Source organism: Podarcis erhardii (assembly GCF_964252035.2).
Source record: "Podarcis erhardii genome assembly, chromosome: 15".
In the NCBI taxonomy this organism is placed as follows: Eukaryota; Metazoa; Chordata; class Lepidosauria; order Squamata; family Lacertidae; genus Podarcis; species Podarcis erhardii.
In genome coordinates, this window is record NC_138505.1 from 19,375,715 (window position 1) to 19,391,200 (window position 15,486).

The 15,486-nt window shown below is 48.5% G+C and overlaps 1 protein-coding gene across 2 annotated transcripts in view; it reads right to left on the bottom strand.

Annotated features, from left to right (window-relative positions):
* Positions 1–1,231: 1,231 nt before the first annotated feature.
* Positions 1,232–15,486, bottom strand: part of SPTBN2 (spectrin beta, non-erythrocytic 2) — a 93,336-nt gene continuing 79,081 nt past the window's right edge. For both annotated transcript variants that reach the window (XM_081841678.1, XM_081841679.1), the window contains 11 exons: positions 14,141–14,515; positions 13,413–13,657; positions 12,764–12,902; positions 11,933–12,017; positions 11,287–11,483; positions 9,720–9,859; positions 8,808–8,883; positions 7,948–8,183; positions 7,129–7,302; positions 5,759–5,801; positions 1,232–4,751 (listed from right to left, as the gene is read on the bottom strand). In XM_081841678.1, the coding sequence (XP_081697804.1) occupies positions 4,518–4,751; positions 5,759–5,801; positions 7,129–7,302; positions 7,948–8,183; positions 8,808–8,883; positions 9,720–9,859; positions 11,287–11,483; positions 11,933–12,017; positions 12,764–12,902; positions 13,413–13,657; positions 14,141–14,515 (1,944 nt within the window). In that variant the 3' untranslated portion in view covers positions 1,232–4,517. The remainder of the gene's footprint in view (positions 4,752–5,758; positions 5,802–7,128; positions 7,303–7,947; positions 8,184–8,807; positions 8,884–9,719; positions 9,860–11,286; positions 11,484–11,932; positions 12,018–12,763; positions 12,903–13,412; positions 13,658–14,140; positions 14,516–15,486) is intronic.

Sequence of the window (15,486 nt, forward strand, 5' to 3'; positions counted from 1 at the left end):
CCTACTTAGTCCAGCATCCTGTTCTCTCATTGGACAACCAGATGCCTATGGGAAGCCTGCAAGGAGGAACTGAGTACAACACTCTTTCCCCCCACTTTTGATTCCTAGAAATTGGCATTTAGGCATGCTATCTCTTGGCAGTTGAGGTAGAGCACAGCCATAATGGCTGGTGGCTATTGACAGGCACATAGAATCACAGAATTGTAGAGTTGGCGTAGATGACCCTTGGGGTCTCTTCCAACTCCCTGCAATGCACTAGAGACGGGCTCTAGTTTACTAGGGCTCCTTTAATGCTAAACTTTTGCCTGTGCTATGTCTGTTAAAAGACACAGGAGCACTGCCAGCCTTTTCTTAAAAGGGTGGCAGCCTGAAGTTACACTGAAGGAAGCTGATGGCAGTAGCCAGTCTATAAAGCAGCCTTAAGGCTGCACTGGGGGTGGGGGTGGCTCCCCTCTTTGTGTTAACAATACTTATCCAATCATGTTCCCATTCAAATGACGGGTCTCCTCTTGGGGTGCACCAGTTAGAAGTGTTGCATGCTGCAGACTCAGGGTTTTTAACAGGAGCAGCTGCCTTGCCCCAAGTCAGGCTTTTCTAGCTCAACACTGGCATTGACTCTCCAGGGAAACCCTTGGGCAAGATGCAGTGCATGCTTCTCTCTTCCTCCCTGCAGCCACTCATTCTGAGCCCAATCTTCACTGTTCCCCAGAGAGAAAGGGCAGGTGAGTGAGAAGAGGTCTGCAGGTGACAAGGGAGAGAATTGCAGCAAAAGGCTCTGGTGATCAGCAAAGGGGACCCTGTCAAGGTGCCTGAAAATACCAACTCCATACATGTCCCTGCATTATCACTTTTTGCAGAGTGACTAGCAAGACAAGGCAAAGCTTTTCTCCGCATTGGAGAGCTTCACCTGTCTATATTTTGGCTCATCAGGCAGCTCTCTCAATCTTAAAAAAGCAACTGACCAAGCAGAAGTGTTTTAAAACTTTTTGCTTTTAAATTTGTTTTAACTTTGGGACACTTTTATTATATGGTTTTTATCTTTTTAATGTTGTGAACCATTGCGGTATATTTTTTATCATTTGGTGGTATATAAGTATTTTAATAAATAAGTAAATATGATCCTGCTCAGCCTATTTGCCTTTTAACGCAGAGACAGCAACACAGGGAGGGGATTTCAGATTTTGCTGCCATCGCAACAGGTGGGCAGGAATGAAACAGGCTGGCTACTCTCTACACAGATTCTTTTTATTTGTCCAAAAAAGATCAGAACAGATGCCACTGCAAACACGTGAATAACGGTCTCCCACAAGCATGGATACACCACCGGGACGCTGCTTGGGAGCAGGGACCCCTGACAGGTGTGCTGGGAAGGCACAGAGTGCCTTGCTTTTAAAAGCAAGGCCCCCTCCCTCAGAAACAGAACCTTCTTCCCAAGTCACCTCCTGTAATCCAGATTGTCGGGAGGCAAGCGATGGCTGCTCTCTGGGTTTTGCGCACCCTGCTGTGGGTCCTGTGCTGAGGCAGCCTCTGCATCCTTTGTGGCAAGGGTGACGGCGCAGTGTTATCTTCACATGGCAAGGGGGTGGGGGGGTGGAAGTGTAGCAGGCAGGGCAGCATATGATTATGAAAAGGAAGGCACACACAGGTCAAAAACCAGAGCTAGAAAAACGGGAATGGAGCAAGGACACAGCTGTGCGGGATGTGAAGATCAGCAGTGGAATTCCATGCCTGCGGAGATCAGGCAAGCTGGTGAGGTTTTGATGGACATCGAATCCAGGTAGACCCAACAGAGCAACCTCAGTTCCTACAACCAGGCAAAGTAATGTGATTCTTGTAATACCCAACCACCACCACCACCCGAATACACATGTTCCAGCCATGTAAACTGGCTCCCTTCAATATAGCCTTCAGGAACAACCTTTTTCCTGCTTCTTTTTCTTAAAAAAGGGCCCAGAGAGGAGTTATTTTCAGGACAGGCTTTTCAAAAAAATAAAATACAACCACTGCCCAGAACACAATGCATTTGCTCCCTTTTGATTCCAAAGTCTCCCTTTTAAGACAGAACAGAGTGACTCATGGCCACAGGATGTGGAGACTGGACCTGCGGCTGGGAAGTATAGAAGCTGCTATGAGTCACGGTAGTGCAGAAAGAAATGTCTGTTCACAGGCAGGATACTTCCATGTACTGTAACCTCCTCCAGCATGAAGCCTAAGGGATTTGGACCCCAACTCCCATTGGCCCCAAGTAGCATAGACGTGTTACCTGGAGCTGATGGAAGTTGTCGTTCAAGACATCTGGAGGGCATCCGGTTGGGGAAGGCTGGTATAACAGATGCTGAGAACTTACAAGAGGTGCTGCTTGAGAGTTTTGCTGGATTAGATGTTTGAGCTCACAGAAAATGAGGGAATCAAGGCCAGAAAAAGGCAGGGGTGTGCGAGTGGTCTTTATAACAGTGGCATGGATTACCAGAGCCATAGATAATTGTGATTGGCAGAAGGTGTCTCTTGGGATGCAGCTCTGCCCCACTGCTGTAGAACAAGTCTTTCCAATCCTGGTGACTTCCAGATGTTCTGCACTACCACTTCCATCAGTCCCAGCCAGCAAAGCATATGTGTGTGAGAGAGACAGAGAGAAAGTGAGAGTGAGTGACAGAAGGGGATATGATCTAAAGTGGAAGTGATGGGTGCCTCTGGCAGATGGCCTACCTATCAGCAGCAATGCCTGCTTTGGCCCAAGTGGTGCCAACATCTGGTTCAGCCCCCCAAAAACCATTGGCAAACCAATGATGCCTGCCATTTTAAAATTTCCCACAATGTTCCAGGGACACCAAGACTATTGTGGGAAAATAAATGTGGCTGCTAGTTTTCAAGAACCAGCTGGCCAATAAGCCTGGGTCCAGAGGGGTACTTTGCCAGCCCCCACTCCCCAAAAACATGGAACTGGCCTTGGTAGACAGAAGAAAGCTAAATTTGTCTCATGCAAGACTTTTGCCCCTCTCCTGTAACCACCTGTTTATCCCAGTTCTGCTCCCAGTCTGGAGGCCTGTGAAATTGTAAGAATCACAGTGGAGGAGGCAGTTTCAAAGACGGGGGGGGGGGGGCTTGGCCCCCTACCTCGCTCACCCACAATGTCTCCATTCATACACCCTCTCCTTGCTTAAGTAGCGTAACCCTAATCCAGACCTGGGCAGAGTGTAGGCCTGAGGGATCTACTTTGTTTTCCCCCTACAACCCTGAGATCTACCACCTGGAGCCAGGTGCAACAACAGGAGCTCAACTGAGCAAATGTACTGAGGACTTAATAAGAATTAAGGATGAAAGTGTGCCCTCTGAGCACATGCGGAGTCCAGGAAGTAGTGATCAGTATCCAGTATCAAGATCATAAATCCTTTCCTACAAAAATCCACTCTTGCTTACTCCCTCCCAAAGCAGTATGATTTGAGGGAGGAGGCAGTTACTATTGTCAGACCATTAGGAGTCAAAACCTCTTGCCGATCTACCACAAAACAGCCAGAGGTCTACTAACAAGATTCCAATCTAACTTCTACCCATCCCTGATGAAAGCCAAGGACCGGGGTCCTTAATTAAAGGGGAACTCACTTACTTGCCCATTGAGAAGGTGGCTTAGCTACTGTTTTTAGACAGCTGCTGGGGACATGATTTAGCTAAAAAATAAAAAAAATGGAGGGGAAAGACAGAGAGCAAGGTTGGGTCCAGCAGTGCACTGGAAAAGAGGCTTTTCTTCAAAACCAACCCTATCTTGTTCCTTCCTGTTAGCCTTCAGGACAGGGCCTATTTCAGGAGGCTGCAAAAACATGATGGAGCATACCAGGTATCGCAGGGAGGAAAATGGGATGAGGTGGTGGGGCTCCTCAGGCAGTGGAAGCATTTCCTGGCTAGGGATGAGATCATAGGAGAAGATTCTCAACGACAAAACCCTGAACAGTCCATTTCACCTCCGACAAAGTTTTGGTGGCACCTGGAAACGGAAAACTTTCGCACAGAGCCCATGCCGTTGCAACCCCAGAAAGGTCGGGATCCCTCTGCTCCTATTGAATGGAAGTAGCGGGCCGTCCTCCTCCCTCTCCCCATGACCTGCGCAGCACCCATCACTTGATGACCCAGATGTGCATCCCCACCACACCCAGAGTTCATCAACCCCTCCTCCCCTCCCATCTCAAGGCAGCCTGCCCCCCACCCTCCAATGCAGCATCTCTGCCAGGGGCTTCTGCAAACGTGATTCGATAGAGGCAGCATGGCTTGTTTAGTTTTTTTCTTTTGTTGGAGGGCGGGGAGGCAGGAGGAGAGGCATTCCTCATAAAGTTTGAAGATGCTTCATGCAATCTGCAGTACTAAAAAAAGAAAAACAACTGTGGTCTCCATCAGCTGTGTCATGCCCCAGCCCCTCCCTCCCCCCCCCAGTCCAAAGCCCCCGCCATGCCCGCTCTGATGATCAGTTCTGTACAGATTCGGCAGCTGCAGCCCCCACCCTGCCCCACTTCTTCAGGTGTGGCCCCTTATTTGTTCTTCTTGAAAAAGCTAAAGCGTTTCTCGCGATCTTTTTCCTTGGACTCTTTGCTACGCAGAGTGACAGTCCCTTCCGGGGCGCTGTTAGGCGAGACGGGAGGCATGGTCAAGGCCCGGGTCATTCCTTTGCTGATGAGCGGCAGCTGGTCCTCTGCAGGGCCTTGTGGCGTAGGGGCGCAGGCAGCTGCAGCGTTGATAACTCTCATCCAGCTGCTCATCTCAGCCTGGGATGGGGGAAGAAGTGGGAGAGGGGGCAAAGCATGAGCCAATAGTCCTTCTGAGCATGTGCGGAGTGTTTTTCCCCCAGCATGCCCCTGAGAAATGGCACCATTCCCCCTCTAAGTGGTATATAAGGGAGGGTGGATGTTAAGGGCTTTGGAGTCAGAGGCTGGGCTGGGCTGGCATGGATGGGCAGCTCCTTCCATTTTATAGACTCATGGACTCCAACTCCAATCAGCCTCACCCAACACAGCCAATGGCCTGAGTTGATGGGAATCCCCCCCTCCACCCCAATCCTACTATGACCACCTTTCTTGTACATGGCTACTTAATCTTTCTTCTGGCTACTTAATCTGTGGCACTCAACTCTTAGCACTGGAGGCATGGGTAAAAAAGAGCATAGAGTGAGGGCAAGAAACATCTAGAGCCTGTCCCAATCCTGAGATCGGGGGGGGGGGACGACACCTAGGTCAAAGGGTATGGCTTTTGAGCAGCACATCCGCACTGTACATTTAAAGCACATTCAGCACACATTCAAAGCACCTGTCTCCCCGCAAAGAATCCTAGGAACAGCAGTTCACGCCCCACAGAGTTACAATTCCCAGCACCCTTATAAACTACAGTTCCTAGGATTCCTTGGGGAGAAGCCACACACCTTAAACGTATCCTTTTTTTCCATATAGACTTTCAGAAAAATTCTAGCCATTCAGATGAGAGTGGGTAGGTGCCCCATAGCTAAGTGCTGCAGAACATCCCAGGTTCAATCCCCACCATCTCAAGGTTTGGCTGGGGAAAAGGCCCTTCAGATACCCCAGAGAGCCACTGCCACTTGATGGACCATCAGTCTGATTCAGCAGCTCCCAAACCAAGCTGTTCCAGATGCTAATGTAGGAGGAAGAGTTGGAGCTGAAATGAGGGCTGCAATTTGGCTTCATGGTGGGGGAGGGGGTCAGAGGCCTTGGAGCCACCTGTCCTCTAGAAGCAGGATTTGCAGAATTGGACCTCTACTCACCTCATCCTTGGCCTGGAATAAAAATTCTTTGCCATCCGCTAACCTGCAAGGAGAGAGAGAGAGAAAAGGAAGGTAAGAATCGCCCTGGTTCCTGTCTGTGGATCATATCCAAACTCCAATCCCTCTGCTAACAGGAGCTAGGAATCTGGCTAAAAAACAGTCACATTACTTTGTGCAAAACACAAAGTCCTAAACATACTTGCCTTTTCTTTTTAGAAAACATATATATTGAGAAAAAGCCAGTACACAATCATAAGGTATTACTACAAATAAACTACCAAAAACACCACCCACCCGCCTTCTTTACAGGAAACAGGACCCCCGCCCACTGCAATTCAAGGTGCAATATAAGACAATACAATACAATATAAACTTAATAAGTTGTCAAAAGCAGAGTTTGAATATTTAGGTGTCGTCTTCCCCCTTTGTTACCTTTTTACATGTTACTAAATTTCTCACTGGAAAATACAAATGAATAAATGGCTAAAAAATAAAGATATCCCTGTATATTTCTGTATATACTGCATATACTGTTTGGACCATCCTGCAATGCTCCTCTATGTTCATTTATTCAATAAAGAGAAACCAAATGGCCTAAAATGGATCTCTTTTCTGTTGCCCCCTCAACACCTTTAGACAAGCTTACCTGACATTAACACCTTCTGAATGCATGCATGGGACTGTGCTGTTAGGACAGTACTTTTGCACTGTGGTGGGTGCTGAAAATTCTGTGAACTGATCTGCAACTGCTTTCGCTACAGTTCTGAAGATTCCTAGGGCTGAGAGCTACAACAAGATTCCCCCATAGCTCACATGACCCCCAGGGCTGTGAGAGACATTCCGTTCAGTTCAAATTTAATGTTGAATTTTTCAGATTTGCACTTTCTGAAACACGAAAACCAAAGCACAGCCATCCTTCAAAATCTGCACTGATCCAAAATTTGCTATGCAGTTCTCCCACCAAAGAATGTTTACACAAGAATGCATGTATTAGAGGAAAGGGTGCATAAAAGCAAATTATTTTTAACGAAAATAACATACAAAGCATGCATTATATTAGGAGAAACTGCTTGTGTATATGTGTGCTTTGGTCAAAGCTGTGTACAGAAGAAATGCTCACAAAAATGCTGAAGAATCTTCCCAAAGATTTTAAATAAGAATCGCTGTGGAAATGTGGAGAAGCGAGTCTGAGATTGGAAAAATGAGAAATGGAGGGAAACCAAAATGGACAAATCCTCTCATCCACAGCTGTGAGTCACGGCAGTTAAGCTGCATGAGCAGAGAGCATCCAGTGGTACATTCAGAAACAAGGAGAACATCAAAGTAAGTGTGGTCAATGCCACTTGGCTGAAAGAACCTTGCTGACCTACCCAAGCTTAAAAACATGCTTGCGCTTCTTGTAGTCCAGAGCGACGTTGCACTGCACCCCCTGCAAGCTGATGGGCACTTCGCCATGGTACGGGATGCCGTGACTGGCACTCTTGCTATCCTTGTAGAAGCCCAGGCTGCCCTTCCGGACAATGCAGTAGATGTTCTGCCAGGACCTGGCAAGGTGGGGAAAGAAAGGAGCTGTGAGCATCTCTCAACGACCCCCTTCACTCCCAAGCCACCCAAAGCTGCGCTTCCCCCTCCCCACAGTGGGCTAGAAGTGGCAGAAGTTGTGTCTGTTTAAGTCCGGAATGATTTGCAAACTTTCACATAGGAAATCATTAGATAGGAGCACAGGAAGCTGCCTTTTGGTCCATCCAAGCTCTGTATTGTCTACACTGACTGGCAGCAACTCTCCAGGGTCCTTCCTAGCCTAATCTGGAGATGTTGGGGACTGAACTTGGGACCTTCTGCATGTAAGGCAGATGCTCTGCCGCCGAAATAGGCAGATAGATAGATTTTACTCAATGGCCTTGTCTTATGCCCACAAGTAGAATCATTCTCCCAACACTAGGGTTTACTTTCAAAAAGCAAAATTCTGGACACCCACAAAGTTGTTGAGCTTTATTTTAGAAAGACCCAAAAATTGTTGAGCTTTTCCCATCACACTGCCATACATTTTCCTGACATTTTGCCAATTCAACAAAATTCCCCCAACGCCATTTTGACACCCCAAAACCAGGACATGTACAGAATTTTCCTGACGTATGGAAAGCCTATCCAGCACCCCAGGTTCACACACACAAACATGCAGAGCTCACCTGTTGGCTGCCTTTTTGCCGTGTGACTCCATTTCCTGCTTCCGACACAACATCCCTTCCATCTGCTCTGAGGCCAAGGGGTCTGGTGTGCGCGGGGCCAGTGTGGCCAACTGAGTGGGATCGCTGTGGGCAGGCGGTTTGGAATGGAGCTGAGGTGATGGGGTTGGGCTGGGCTCCTTCCCCTTGGACAAGGAATCCATTCGTGACCCGTTTACCGTACCAGATGTCTCTGAAATCTGCAAGAGACAGGAGGTGCTGAGTTATGGGGTTCTAAAAACACACTCACCCTTTTTAGTTGTTGTATCCTGTTGTAGTTCAGTGCATCTGCATTGGCATAGGGGTTTGGCGGGAAGGGGGGATAGTAGTAGGTATAAGGGGCAGCTTGGGACTTGGACAATTTATTGGTATTTATTTATTCAATTTATATCCCACCAAGCTTTATACTTTTCTCCACCTTCCCCAGTTTTATCTTCAGAACAACCCTATGAAGTAGGTTACATTGATGACTGGCCCAATTCACCCGTTAAACTTCCTGACTTTGCCCGGCATCTCTCGAGTCCTAGCCTGACATTCTAACCAAAGTGCCACACCGCTAAGAGATCCTGTGTTCTCTTTCTCCTTCCTCTGAGCCACTGGGGGCTTCCAAAACTACACAATGGCTGATGAATGGTTTAGAATCCAATGCAATTTTTTCTCTTGGGAAAAATAAGTGGAATTTTCTTTTTTAACTCAAGGTTGACTATCCATCCCTTGCCACTCTATGGTTCTAGGATTCCACCTCCGGCCTTACTCGCCAACCAATCACCTCTGTGTCTCCCAATCCCGCCCCCAGTCGTCACTCCTTAGTATCCATGCCTCACCTGTGGGGACTCGGAATCAGGGTCAATCCCATTCAGAGATGGTAACTCCAGCGACAAGCCTCGCTCTCCAGGGCTCCTGGGGAAGACAGATGTGTGAGTCTGTGCTGAAGTTTAAGCACACCAGGTCACAGTACATCTGTGGAGAGACTCTCACCTCTTTATCTCCCATGTTGCATTTTGCGGCTACAACTCTATGGCTTGCTGCCAGCATTTTGCAAATGCTTGTCTTTTGGGGGGCTCAGAGGGAGTGCGTGCCTCTACAGAGAAGGCACAATAGTTTGACGATGTTTCTTTTCTGATTCCTGCTCTATAATACTGTTATGGTCCTTTCGTACTGTGTGTAATTTTATTGAAACCTATGCATGCTGACCTGAATCTCTCATCATAGAATTGCAGGGGAATTGGAAGGGACCCCAAGGGTCATCAAATCCAACCCCCTAACGGCACAGGAATCACAGCTGAAGAATTCCCAGGAAGATGGCTATCCAACCTCTGCTTAAAACCCTCCAAGGAAGGAGAGTCCACCACATTCCAAGGCAGTCTGTTCCACTGTCAAATAGCTCTTTCCACCAGAAAGTTCTCAATGCAGGCTGGTTAAATAAAATAAAATAAATCTTTCCCCACCCACCCAATTTATCTTTCCATTAAATATTCAGGTGGGTAATCAACCATTTCCTTTAACAGCCTTTTCTTCTCTCCTCTATCCCGTTTCTGCAAATGTAATTTTCACGATAAACACATACAAACACACTTTCCTCCTAATTCTTAAAAATAGTATTAGGTGTTAGAACAATGGTTGTGGAGTAGATTTAATTTTGCATTCTACTTTTCTTCTGTACTGAATCAGTCACAGCGTTCTGCCTGCTTTTTCCACTCCAAATGTCCTCCTTCTTCCCCTGAAACAACTCTCACCGGGCATCACTGGGAGCATGTGGCATTTCCAGATGTTGGTTCTGTGGCATCGTGGCTGTGGGTTCTGGCACAGGCGGAGTCAGGGGCCTCTTTTTCCTCGCTTCCTCCTGCTCACGTCGGCGACGTTCATTCTCTTCCAGCTGGCGGAAAAGAAGAAAAAACTGATGGAACAAGGTTGTCAAAAATAAGCTAATGTTGGGTCCTTTTTTTTCTTTCTTTTCAGTTTAGGTAAGGAGACCATTTTATTGATGTACTCATATTTCTTGTCCACCTTTCATCATTAAGGTCCCAGGAAGGGTTACATTATAGAAAGGAAACATTAAACTCCTTTAAAACAAATTACCATCAGAAGGATAGGGCGCGTCTGAAAAATATCTCTAGTATCGAAGGCCAGGGTAAAGGCATGGAGCTACATGAGTCATGTGGGAGGTGATAAGAGCCAAAGTTAGAAGGCATGCCAGTTTAAACAAGGGGGTGTGGACATGTTTTCTAATGACTTATTTAGCAAGATTTCTGCATTGCAGGGGGTTGGACTGGATTACCCTTGGGGTCCCTTCCAACTCTACAGTTCCACAATTCTCTGATTCTGTTCTATGAGATGTCTAGTTTGGCCATGACAGAAGTTTTAAGAAAACATGAAGAAAAATCATGGGCTCCATGTCAGGATCAGGCTTGGGCTGGCAGGCTCCAACACAGATGGAAGAGAAAGGAAGTGGGGGGTTGTGATTTGTGAGAACACAGGCCAAAGGGGAAGTGCTCTGCCTGGTGTGCTTCAACTTCAGCCACTTTGGAAGGGGTCTAGGATGCCAGCTCAGAGAGTTCTGGCTGAAAAAAAAAAGGCCTGCTTGCCATGGTGGAGCACTTTTAATACACAAAGTCAGCCGCTTGAGGCAACCACATCTCTCTGCGTAAGGGGAGGCCTGGCACAAGTCCTGGCTAGAGGCACTTTCCTTGAAGAGGAAGAGGGCCAAAGCAGAGGTTGCCTGTGGATCATGGTGTCTGTTCATAGCAGCAGACCCTACTGCAGGTGCACACATCAGGGGTGAGGAACCTTCTCTTATAGGCAACTTTTGGAGGGCCGTATGCCAGGGGCCAGCAGGGCCAGAGGCAAAGGTTTGGTAGAGCAATGAATGTAAATGTTACCTCTGTACAATAGTCTAGTTTCTACAAGAGGTGTTCAAGGACATGTTCCAGCCAGGCAGAAACATTCAGGGCATGCAGTAGGGCTGGAGTGGGGATGTGGCTGGGAAAAGTTGTGAGAGCCAGAAACAGAGGCCTGGAGGGCTGCATTTGACCCCTGGGTCTGGAGCTGAGGAATTTAGGAAGCAATTGCCTTCACCTTATTGCCCTCATTGTGAGATGGGCCTTTGGGACAACAAAAAGGACCAGACAAATTCACGGAGGATTGGCCTAGGAAGAGCTGTTTGCTGGAAGCAGAATCTGAGAACCAGGCTGCTGTAATGTGAAGACTGGTGCCAAGGGTCAGTGGCTAACAGCTGACTTGGGCCCTTCCTACAAGCCTCCCAAGGATTCGCCTGACCCGCCCTCCCTGATCTCACCCACTGACCGTCGTGAGCTTCTCCAGTGCCAGGAAGCGCTCCTCCCAGGCAGCAACTGATTTCTGGAAGCCCTCGTGGCGCTTGATGAGGTTCTCCACTTCGTCCACGTTGCCACCCAGCTCTGCAGAACGCACAATCGGCTCTTGGCTGGAGAGCCAGGCCTCCGCCATGCTAGCATCCCGCCCAAACATCAGCACCTCCATGACTGTGGGCAGAGGGAGGGGTGAAGGGAGAGAGAGAGAGTAGTCAGTGGTGAGGACCCCAAATCCTGAGCCTCAAGTTCTTGCTTTTAGTTCAGGGATGGTGAACCTTCTTCAGCCTGAGGGTCAAGTTCCCTCGTGAGCAGTGCTATTTTTCTAGAAAAAGAGGTGCCAGAACTGACCAAGGACATCTCCCTGGTTCTCTTAGAGAATGGCAATGGTGCCTGAAGCAGCACCTCCCTCTTGGGACCACAGAGGCCTGAGCTTAGACATGAAGTTCTGCTGGTGCCCTTGGTTTAAAGTAACCACCTCTCAGAAAAACCTACTCAGAAAAAGTTGTTGTGGGGATAATGTGCGCTGCATCCACACATGCCACACCTGCCCCAAAATGAACTCTAGCCCTCTGAAGCCCCACTCCCTGAGTCCTCAGGCCCACACACCCTTACCCACTTACCAATTTGTAACCAGTCCATTTTCTCCCGCCATTTGTCATTGATCTCCTTGCGTCGGTCCTGCAGCTGGGTCAACTTCTCTGCAATCTGAGCAAAACAAAAGCAGAGAGATGCAGAGGGAGCTTAGCTGGGGGGAAATAGTAATCCAGAGTCGTCCCAATTAATCTGAATGTTGGGGCAATCTATATCAAGCTGTACATACACAGCTGTAAACACCTGTGTAACTCTCTACCATGAGGACTAGTATCTTACTTTATTTCTAGGGGAAGGGTTAGAGCTTATTGGCTGAGCACCTGTTTTGCATGCAAAGGTTTGTTAATTTGCGGCATCTCCAGGTAGACCAGGCATAGGCAAACTTGGCCCTCCATATGTTTTGGGACTACAACTCCTATCATCCCTAGCTAACAGGACCAGTGGTCAGGGATGATGGGAGTTGTAGTCCCAAAAATATATGGAGGGCCGAGTTTGCCTATGCCTGAGGTAGACAGTGGTGGGCTAGATGGACAAATAGCTTGACCTAGGCAGCTGACAATAGAGGGAAAATGTCCCTGATCTTTAACGATTGTGTGGCTGCAGAACATCTCAGGAGGGGAAAGCTTATCATCCAGCTGTGATGCAAGGCTCAGCCAAAACTGAGCCCTGATCTCTTGCTGCATCTCTTCATAAGGCTCTTTTTGTTTCATTTAAAGGCATGAGGGACTTACCTTGCCTATCTTAAACTGGAAAAAAACAACAACCATACCTGAGCTTTAAAAAGTGCATAACTCCAAAATCAGTACACCTTTCCTGCAAAACAAGCAATAGCTGCATCAGTTCAGGGGAGGCCTTCTCACCTTGTCAGAGGCATAGTGTCCTTTGGCCAACAAGTCGTTGCCAGTGGCGATGCAGGCATTGAAGCTGTCTGTCCGGGCCTCAACTTCAGCCTTGATCCCTTGGTGGTTCTTGATGACCAAGTCTGCTGCCGACACATCCCTGTGGGGGAATGTAGGAAAGGCTGGCTACTAGGCTTTCCCCTAGAAATCACGTTTAAGCAGAGCAAGAAGTGGGGAGCTGGAGGGCAGGACGAGACACCGAAAGGCCCAGTCTGGTCCTAGCACATCATTCCACAAGGACACATCCAAGGATGGACACATTCACACTACTTAAAACACTTACAGTTTTCCCCAAGAATTCTGGGAGCTGTTCAGAGGGCCGAGAGTTGTTAGGAGGCCCCTATTCCCCTTACAGAGCTGCAATTCCCAGAGTGGTTTAACAAAGAATCTGTCTTCACAGGGATCTCTGGGACCACTCAGAGGGGAATGGGGTTCTCCTAACACCTCTCAGCACCCTTAATGGACTACAGTTCCCAGAATTCTTTGGGGGGGGGAGCCGTGACTGCTCAAAGTGGCACCGTAGTGTTTTAAATGTATGATGTGAATGTGGCCTGGGTGAGTTAGGGACTAGACCTGCCACCTATAGAGACCTGCTCCTATTGCCCCTTACCTGGGCTTCTCCTGGGCATCTATCTGGAGGTTGACATCATCCATCCACAGGAGGAGGTCACGCACCATGCGGAAGAAGCGGAACTTGTCAACAGTGTCAAGGAGGAGGTGCCGGCGGCCACTGCTGCTGCTGAGCAGGTCAGACCAGGCCTCACTAACAGACTGCTCATGCCTCCGGATGTCGTCTGCCTTCTCGCCGGCATAAGCCTTCTGCAGCCGTGCCGCATCGTCCTGCACCTGCTTCACCTGCCAAGCCAAATGAGCCACAGGTGAGTCAGGGTCCCTCACCATCAAAAGTGTCCCAGGTGCTCTCACTGAGGCCCTTGATCAAGGCAGGGCAAATGATGTTTGCATTTTGACCACTGGAGTTGGGAGAGACTTTTCTTGTAAAAACAAGGTTAAAGCGATACTTAGTACAAATTGATCTCCAGATTTTTGGTTAAAACGTGTAATTTCCTAATCAGCAATTACTCAAGAAACAATTTTGTTGAAATTTTGTTCAAAAAAATTTTCTTGAGTGATATGTGATTTTTTTTTGGTTAAAAAATTTAAAGAAATAGTGCTTTACAAGTATATAAAAAAAGTTACACAAGCATTAAAACGTAAAAGCTCATTGGGAGACTGCTCCACTATTCTCCTGATGCTCCTCCGCTTGGCTTCTGCCCCCTCAGTAGGCAGTGTCTGGACCTTGCACTGATTTTATTCCCTTTCCCAGTCCCCCAAGTGCACCTGGGTACTGAGCGCCTGGATGTCGTGCTCGTATGCGCTGTGCATCCGCTGCATGGCCTCCGCCGTGTTGAGGTCCCGGCCCACTTCATCGGGCAGCTGCTTCTGCTTGTTCTGGACCTGGCTAAGGGTCTCACGGGCGTCGTGGTAGAAACGGTGCAGCTCATAGGACGCCGCCAGCATCTGGCTCCGGGTGTCGATGAGTTCCAGGAGGTCGGCCCAGGCCTCGTTCAGGCTGTCCTTCCACTCGGCGATGGTAGCGTTTTCGGAGTGGCTGGCAGAGATCATCTCATCCGCCAGCCGGTTGACGGCATCCACCCGCTCTTGACCGATAGTGCTGGTGTCACGTGAGAATTCCCGGAACTTATCCCGCAGCATCTGTAGGGAAGAAGAGAGCACTGCAAAGGTCCCAATTGTCATGGAGTGGCTTCATGCAGAGGAGTAGTGGGAGGCACCAGCTGGGGAACCCCAGGCTCAGAGCCAAGGGACTGGTGGTCGGACAATGATGAGTGGTCAGAGGGAAAAGTGGGAGACTGGAAGCAGCAGGTGTCAGAAGCTGAAGAGGTAGCTGGGTTTGGTGGGCAGGAAGAGTCTGTGGCTGAGAGCAGTCCAAAATCATGAGTCTCCCCTTCTTGCGGCAACTAGCTCTGCTTCCGCCTGGTCTCCCAGAACACAGAAAGGAATGAAGAGGGTGGAGCAAAGAGAGACAAGACAAACGATCCTCAGATTGCCGGGGAAGGACCCAGGGGAGGAGCAGCCTTAGAGCAGTAGGAAGGCAATTGCCTCACTGGGGCAAGACCTACTAGACAGAAAGAGTTGCTGCGATCACTAGGCCTGCACTGTTTTGGTTTCTTTGAACAAAGAGTTGAATTCTCTGACACAGGGTGTTTTATTGCTGACCTGCTCCTGACTCCAGCTCCTAGCACAACGGTGGGAAACAAACAAGAGTGTGAAGGGCAAAGGGGCAAAAAAGGCAGAGGGATAATAGCACAGAGGTAGAGCACCCGCTTTGCACACAGAAGGTTCCTGGTTCAGTTCTAGATATGTCCAATTAAAACGATCACAAGAAGTAGGGGATCAGAGAGACTTTTCTCTATCTGAGACCTTGGAGAGTTGCTATCAGAAGACATAACAGTGGATAGTTGGACAAATAATCTGACTCCACAGCAGGCAGTTCCCTCTGTTCCTATTTAAATCAGCCCTTTATTCAGGACCACGATGACTGGAATCTTACTGGGAAGGGATGTAGCTCAGTGGAAGAGAACCTGCTATGCATGCAAAAGGGCAAATAGTGCAGCATTGATATGGGGCTTCCTGGTGCCGAACTAGGATCACTTGGGTGCCCTGTT